Raw genomic sequence first — 8,868 nt, 5'->3', positions numbered from 1 at the left:
AATACTTGACATATAATTAGCTTGTTCTATACTATACTTGTGTATTTCAGCGTGAATATATTAATTTATCAAAAGCTAATCTATTATATATCCATTTACGTCTCTTTGCCATTTTTATATATTCCAAAAAAGCTTTTTTTTATGTTGCAAAATAATAATTTTTCTCATTGACGTTGCAATGACGTCATATTTTTTGCCTCTCCCTAGACTCTCTCAGTCCTGAATGTTTTACCAATTGTTTTTATAATGATTTCTGGTTTGTATAATGTAAAATAATAATAAAACAAACGGAATAATAATTAATAAAAGGCAATAATATTAAATTAATACTAAGTATATATTAATTTATGATGTATTTAATTTGTTCACTTTGAATGTTTTACCAATTGTTTTCATAATGATTTCCGGGTTGTATAATGTAAAATAATAATGAAATAAACGGAATAATAATTAATAAAAGGCAATAATAATTAATTATTTATAAGTACATATAACTTTATGATATATTTATTAGAATATTCATAGAAATATAAATATAAAGTGATATTAAATCTCGACATTGTAACCCGTAACTAATCTAAGTGGTTCCGAATGTTTACGCTTTAATCTTCTGCGAGCCTTGACCTAGGAATGAGACACAGACGTCTCTTAACCTCTTCTAGTAGGCCACCCCTATATTTCCCATAATGTGGCAATGTAGGAAATGCGGAAAACCGGTTTATTTCGGTAAGATACAGTGAAAAATTAAGTGAAATCTGATGTTTTATCTCAAAACGGAAGGTTTTTATGAGAACGGCGGCCTACGAAGGAGGAGTCTGTCTCGAGCTAAATTCTGTTTTATTTCTTTTATTTGTTATTTTTAAGTGGAAATTTTTAATCTTGTGAGGGATTAATGTGTTATAACTTATTTATATAGTGGATTATCGCCTTTTGCATGCTAGGATAACTAATTAAGGGTGTAGGGTGTATGTCTACTGATGGGCCAGCTTAACTCTCTTGTTTTCAGGCCTACCGCACTGGGTAAAATTATAGAATAGTACAATATACAATTTGGGGAATATAAGAGTGTATCTATGTGTATTTTGTGGTTTATTTATCGATTTGGATAATGATTTATTGTGTAAGTCCATAGTTGATTATGGGTGTGTGTATGTATACTTACGGCCCAATATAACTCCCTTGTTTTCAGTTCTAGCACAGTGGGTAAAATTATAGAATAGCACTATACACTATTTGGAGAATATATGACTGTTTCCTAGTGTATTTTATGGTGTATTGAACTATTTTGATAATGAGGGTGTATGTACCTTAGCGGCCACCTGTATGTATTATGTCTAACTTATAATACGGCAGTGTAAGGGGGATCGCAGGTGGGCGTTAGTCTCCCCCCCCCCCCCCCCCCCGCTCTGTTAGGTGTGTAGGTAAGGACACGGCTTGTAGGTTAGGTAAGAGTGGAAAGTTTAGGCTAGTTGATGTCCAATTTTAATCAATGCGTGAGGAACTGGCCGCTGATATACAAAGGCTCCTGATAATGATTTATGGTTGAAGTCCATAGTTTTTTAGTTTATGGTGGGATGATTTCCATCACTGAAAAGTTATGTAGTATTTTGAACAATTCTGATTATGATTTCTGACCGAAATCTATAGTTTTTGAGTTATGGTAGGTACTGAAAAGATATGGGGTTGCCTAGGTATCGTCATCAGCAATACACCCCGTATCAGTTTTATTTTCCTATTTATATCAACTTGTATAAACTGTGTTCTGCCAGTCATCGTAAAAGAAAAGTTACCCTAATCAAAACCCATTAATTTGTAATGAAATGATTAAAATACTGGAGCTTTTGGGTAATAATTTACAACACCACGCTCTCCATTTACTCCAATAAAATGTAATTCTGCAGTTCTCACCTTCTTGCACAGTAATTAGGTGATTATTTAAATTCTGGGAAAGCAATAATTAGCAAGATATGTTAAAGAGGGGAGAAGGGGTTATAAAAAGAAAATAGCTCTGTTTCCTCACTAAACGACTTGGAACTGACGTCAACATAGTCAACCAAACAGAATTCGTGATGCCAGTGTACATAAACAGAAGTTCGTGATGCCACCGTACATTTGATATACTGTACTGTATATTCAAAATATACTTAATAAAAAATTGAGTGATTACTCAAAAGTGTCACTATTTGTAAATTGCATGTTTTATGGACACTTTTGAGTAATTAATCCATTTTTAATTAAGTATATTTTGAATATACAGTACTGTATATCAAATGTTTGCTGGCATCACGAACTTCTGTTTATGTACGCTGGCATCACGAATTCTGTTAGGTTGACGATGTCGACATGTCAGTTCCAAGTCGTTTAGCGAGGAAACCGAGCTATTCTCTTTTTATAACCCCTTCCCCCCTCTTCAACATATCTTGCTAATTATTGCTTTCCCAGAATTTGAATAACCACCTAATTACTGTGCAAGAAGGTGAGAACTGCAGGATTACATTATATTGGAGTAAATGGAGAGCGTGATGTTGTAAACTATTACCAGCTTTTGTTTGCCAGTCCTTCTGGATGCATAGCCAATGAGATTTTTCTGTTCCATTTTCAAAGGAGTAGCTGGTAGCCATGTCCATCGTACTAAGAAAACCTTGGATAATTATTTATTTATCTGTATGTTGGTATGTTAAATTAAAATTTATTTAATTGTCTTTGCTCTGCTGTAGCTCGTTTTGTTTGTGATTTGATATTATTTCACTGCTCCTATGTTCTAGTAGTTTGTCATAATTTTCATTATATAATTTATCACTTGGTTCAATTACTTTTTGCTCCGCTGTAGCACGATGTGCTTGCAATTTATCATAATCTCATCAGAAGCAATGTTCTGGCAAGTGGATCATGTTTCACTATGTGATTAACACCCGAGGACTAGTAATTAGAATAATGCATAACGTTTTGTCTTTGATTCATTTCAAACTGATGTATGTTCCAAATTTTGTCTAGATTGACATAAGATGATAAACAGAAAACCAACAAAAACAATAATTTATGTTAGTACTTGAAAATATTGAACCATTGGCTGAATAAAACCGTCAATATTCAAGCTTAACAATGGGGTGATTACACAGTTGTCAAATTGGATGGGTTGTAGCATTGCGTTCCAGCTTCTGTTTGAACATTGGACTTGGCTTCTTTTTCATTTATCAGACTACTGTATGTATATCAAACCCACATTTCTACCCTAACCTATCACTATTTAGCAAAAGATGTCCAACTCTGCCAACAGCAATCCCTCTATGCTTCTCTTCCAAATTAATTCTACCTCCCCTTTGTCTGTGTCATTTTCCTATTCAATCTTCTTCACCAAGTCTCTGTCCTGTCCTCTGCAATAAAAAAAAGAGGCAGGTGTTACAACCTGACGTGAATAATAAGACAATTAAAAAATACTTGCCCGTGCGGCTGACATGCCTAGTGCAACAAGTACTGCTTGTCAAAATGGGAGGAAGAAGATACAGAGATTTTAAAATTGCAAGTGAAGCGAGCCACGCTCGATCAAAGACCAATGAACTAGGTAATTAATTAGACAATTAAGATAACTCAACCTATTGTACTCACTCGCTTTGTTATCAAATGTGCAACATATACTGCTTGCCAAAATGTAGGAGCAAGGAGATGATGTTAAATTGTCAGGGAAGCGAGCCACATAGAGTAAAAACCAATGCTGTAAGTAAATAAACAGTGTTAATACGGTGGGTTTGAGTTTCCAACCACTGAGCTAGCCATACTTGGGCTTTTCAAGATATAAACCTGGCTCTTCAAATTATTTGGTTTTGCTTTTATTGTGTATAACTTCCCTCCACTTTCATTCTTAGAGATTTGATTATTAAATGGATGCCACTTGCAGTAATTTTTAGGGGGTGAGATTCTTCAGATCTCATAGTTTTCCTTAGTTATGTAAAAACTCATAACTATTGAAAAATCTTTTAGTCTGCTCTGATGTTTTATGTGTGAATGTTGATATAGACGATCATGTTTGGTAGAAATAGGTATTTTTAAAGATTTTTCATCATGTGAATGGTTTGTTCGTGCGAGTCTAAATTTTATACTGTAATCCAATCCAGTAAGCTTTAGATAAGCATATTGTGAGATAAAGGTTGAATAAATTCCATTGTTTTAAGTAATTTTCTTGAGTCAAGCCATTGTCTAGTGACAAGCGATTGTCTGGAGTCAGGCGATTGTCTGGAGTCAAGCGATTGTCTGGAGTCAAGCGATTGTCTGGAGTCGGGCTATCGTCTGGAGTCGGGCGATTGTCTCGAGTCATTGTGCCAAGCGATCGTTTTAAGTTAGCCTATTGTTATGTACAGCAAGCTTTATTAAATGGATTTAATGTACTATTTAGGTACTGTAATATTACAAAGATTTAAAGTTCTCTTTAAATTTCAGCTGAAAGAAAGCAGTCTCTCGGTTTTGACTGGCACCCAAACTGTCTACGTTGCGAAGAGTGTGGGAAGCGAGTGAATCCGGGTCAACATGCTGAGGTAAATATGTTTTTATAATTTTTTTAGTAATTTGGTATAATGCAGACCATTTTAATTATGCTGAATGTGAAGCTAGGCTTGAATGAACAAATTCAAGGGAAATGGTCATACTGTACTGAAATACTATATGCATTTGTTTTAAACACAAGACTTACCCGGTAGTTATATATATAGCTTACGTCCCCGACGTCAACGGGAGAAAAATCGAAACTCGAGCCAACTGCCAGTTGAATAGCCAGGTGTACCACCCCTGCACCCTAGCGAGGTACCCTGGAACCATTCCAGTGACCCTCATATATTCCCTGCCGTCGCTAGCGGCGACATGTGAATTCTACTCCTCATTACTGATCGTTTTTTTGGTGAAGTACAAATCTTTGGTTATTGACTCGCTTGTTTTTGATCTCGCTTTGGATATTTCTTAATTTTGTTTGGATTAGATGATTTTTGACCTTTGCTTGTCTGAATTCTCTTAGATTTTTCAAAATGGCCACCCCCCCCTATAACTTTTAGGTTATGTGTGACTAGTGGGTGTAAGACTCGTATGGCTAAAGCCTCTCTTGACCCCCATTCTCTCTGTGTTTCATGTAGAGGTAAAGAGTGTGATTTAGGTGATCGCTGTGACGAATGTGTTTTGCTGTCAGAGCATGAATGGATTGATTTTGATAAATACAGGTGTAAACTTGAAAGGGATAGATTGAGGCGTAGTTCTTCTCGCTCTTCTAGAGATATTTCCTCCTCCCATGTCATTAATCCTATTCCTTCACCTGTAGTGGTAGAGCCTGATCCCACTATTGCAATTGTTAATGAACCTTCACTAAAAGATATGTTAGTGGCGATTCAAGCTCTTGGCGCTAAAGTTGAATCTTTGGCTGCGGACAGGACACAGTTGATGTCCGATGTGCGTCTTTTGAAAAGTGAAGGTGCAAGTGCAGTGAAGTTAAGTGCAGTGGAGAGTGCGCCTGCTCGTGTCTGTCGTCCTCCTAGTCCTAGACCTCTTCCAAGCTCCCCAATCCCTGGAAGAAGGAATGTCGAAAGGCGAAAGGAGACGAGAGACTGTATCAAACGAGCAGACGTCCCCTCGAACGTACCTGTGGGCGCCTCCCAGGACGTTCGCCCTCACGATCGGAAAGGTGAGGTTAAGTGTTTTTCGTCGTCTTCGGATGCCCCCTTGCCTAAAAGAGGCTGGAAGCTCTCTTCCAGGCCTCTTAAGAGGTCTTATGACATGGCCTATCGACGTCCTGCTAGTTCTAAACCTGGATGCAGACACTGGGATTCTCCAGAGCCTTTTGAAAGCCCCCCAACCAAACGTCCTTTTAGGACACTGGACGTTTCCAAGGATCCTTTTGTGTACCCAGGACCAGGCTTTACCTCATTCCAAGCTCCCAAGCAGCCTTCAGACTGGATTTCGCCTTCTAGGCGCTCTGTTCCGTTTAGCGGTGAGGAGAATGTTATGACCTCATCGCCGTTTTCACAACGTTCGGATCCTAACTTTGTAATTCTTCAAGACATGCAAAGCAGGCTCTCTTCCTTTATGCAATCATACCAGTGCAGCGACAAATCTCGTATCAGCGATCGTGATCTGAGCAGTAAACCAGGACGTGTTTCCGAGCGGCCTCGTAATCGGGGATCGCAGCTTCCTGCTAGCCGATACGAACGGCCTTTAGGAAGCGATCGTGATTGTTCTCCTAAGTCTGCAGTCCACGGTTCTTTTATTCAACGCGATCGAGACTGTGTTCTTGTGCATTCTTCTAAGAAAGACGTCGGACGTCCTGTTAAATAGGTTATTGAACGCCCTTCGACTCAGGCTCCTGAACTTCCTACTGAACAGGCTGTCGATCCTCCTCCGGTTCAGACTGCCGAACGTCCTTGCAAACAGGCTACCGAACGTCCTTTTAAGCAGGCTGCCAAACGTCCTATCATTCAGGAAGTTTCTCTCTCCGCCAATTATTTTAGTGAGCGTCCTTCAGGTCGCGTTTCCGGGATGGTTACAGTTGAACTAGTCGCTGAACACCGAGTGGTTCGTAGTACCGATTGCTTGCCAGCAGTTGACGGCAAGCGTGTTTCTGAATATGATCCTGAACGTCCTATCCCTGGTCATATTTCGGATGTTAGTTTGGATTACAAGGAGGAGGCTTATCCTTTTCAAGACATCGATGCGGTTCATGTACAGGAACTTCTCGTCTCCGATCGAGCTGATCGCGAGCGTTCGGTTGAGCCGCACGCGATTCTGCCGCCTGTTACTGTTTGCAATGAGCCTATTTCTATTTCGGTTGGCACTCAGGTTTTTTCTGATATTGATACCGCTCTTAACCCTACTGCTCCCGGAGGAACGTCGCTAGAGAAGGAAGTAGAAGCTCAGCTTTCTCCTTTGGAGTTTGATGACGTTTCAGAAGACGAGGACTCTGTTTCTTTCCGTCATTCTGCTGATCTTAAAAAACTTATGAGAGTTTTTACGGAAGAGTTTTTGGACTTTTTTGTGCCTATAGCTCCGCGCTCTCCTCCGTCTGAGTTTACTTTAGGCAAAGCCTCTAAGAAAGCCCATTTTTCAATATTAAACTTACCCGATGATCATATAGCTGTCAGCTCTGCTGCCCGACAGAAAAACCTACGGGCGGAACACGCCAGCGATCGCTATACAGGTGGGGGTGTACATCAATAGCGCCATCTGTCGAGTAGGTACTCAAGTACTCTGTCAACACAGAACCAATTTTCTCTCTGTCGTGTCACCGGCAAGACCTACTGAATACGCTCTTGTTTTCTGGATTGATTTTCACGTTATTTGGTGAAGTATTCATCTCTAGTTATTAGCTATCGCTGTGCAGAAGTTATCTTCAATACTTCCTTGCATTCTTTTTTGGATTTGGATTATTTGTTGACGACTTGGATAGATTTTGAATTCCCCCTTTGACTAATTCAAGATGTCTGACCCTTCTCAAGTCCCTAAGTACAGGAAATGTAGCGCTAGGGACTGTTCAAGGCGTCTTCCGAAGGCCTCTATCGATCCGCACACCGTTTGTTCCAATTGTAGGGGTAAAGCTTGTCAATTGGAAGATCGATGTGAGGAATGCGCTGGGCTTTCGGAATTCGGGTTTCAAGAATTCGTGAAATATGCACGTAGGCTAGAGAAGGATAGGATCAGGAGGAGTTCGTCTCGCTCAATTGATTTTTCCTCTCCCCATGCCCCTCAACCTATTCCTTCCCCTGTCGTGGTTGCACCCGACCCCCCTGCTAGCTCTCATCAACCTTCAATGGCGGATGTGATGCGTGCCATTCAGGCTCTAGGTGAGAGAGTCGAGTCATTGGCGAATGACCGCAATCAACTCATGGCTGACGTCAGAGAGTTGAAAGGTAAAAGTGCAGTGGGAAGTGAAGTGAGTGTCAGTGCAGTGAAAAGTGTCAGTGTTACGCATGAGGGTGCGTCTGTTCGTGCCTGTCGTCCTCCCAGTCCGGGACCTCTTGCAAGCTCCCAAGCTCAGGGGAGAAGCAATGTCGTACGACCAAAGGGTTTGACAGGCTTTAATCAGCGTACAGACGTACCCTCCGTGGTTTCGGACGTATCTTACCGAGATTGTCCCACCCACAAGAAGGCGAGTGAGCCCATTTATTCCTCGCCTGCGGAAGAGGTTTCTAGACAGAAACGATGGACCAAGGTCTCACGGCCTCTTAAACGTAAGGTCCCTTCCGAGCTAGTCCAACGGCCCAGGTGTAGCCACTGGGTCAGTTCGGACTCGCTGCAGTCCTCCGACGACTGCACACCTCCCAAGAGAGGCAAAGTGGTACCGCAACAGGCAGTAACTCTGTCTGTTGCCGCATCCGCTGTTTTAGACCCTCAGTCACAACGGACAGTAGCTCCGTCTGTTGCCGCTTTTGTAGACCCTAAGTGGTCTTTACTGCAGTCTATGCAGACTCAGTTAGCTGCGGTTATGCAGGAGTTTCGTGCGGAGAAGGTTGACGCTGCACCCGTTAGCCTACAACCTTCCACGGTTGTGCGCCCAGCAGACGCTGAGGCTGCCTGCTCCCACACTCCGGCTGTGAGAGCTCCTCCACCCATGCGCAGTCGACCCTGCCAGACGCATGCTGACGCTCACAGACGCACGGAGCACTCCGTTGCCGTGCGGGAGCTACCACATCAACAGGAGGGTGGAGTTGGGCTGCCGTGTTTTGACGCGGTGCGTCAACCTCCGCAACCCACGGTGGTCTCCGCTACCCTTCCACAGTGGGGAGTAGACTCTTTGCGCACCCACTCAGCTTTGGCTGTTGCCAGTTCTCAGACTGACCAACAGTGGCATGATGTTGGGTCCAGTGCAGCCACGCATGCACCCGTGCTGCCGGACTCAGC

General features: G+C 41.6%; 1 protein-coding gene across 1 annotated transcript in view; it reads left to right on the top strand.

The window, feature by feature from the left end:
* Window positions 1–588: 588 nt before the first annotated feature.
* LOC137624897 (ras association domain-containing protein 4-like) overlaps window positions 589–8,868 on the top strand; it is a 41,243-nt gene continuing 32,963 nt past the window's right edge. The window contains exons 1-2 of the mRNA XM_068355836.1: window positions 589–726; window positions 4,435–4,529. Of these exons, the coding sequence (XP_068211937.1) occupies window positions 687–726; window positions 4,435–4,529 (135 nt within the window). The 5' untranslated portion in view covers window positions 589–686. The remainder of the gene's footprint in view (window positions 727–4,434; window positions 4,530–8,868) is intronic.

Source organism: Palaemon carinicauda, chromosome 2, assembly GCF_036898095.1.
Source record: "Palaemon carinicauda isolate YSFRI2023 chromosome 2, ASM3689809v2, whole genome shotgun sequence".
NCBI classification, from domain to species: Eukaryota; Metazoa; Arthropoda; class Malacostraca; order Decapoda; family Palaemonidae; genus Palaemon; species Palaemon carinicauda.
The sequence above is the reverse complement of the archived record's forward strand: the minus strand, read 5'-3'. Positions and strand labels throughout refer to the sequence as shown.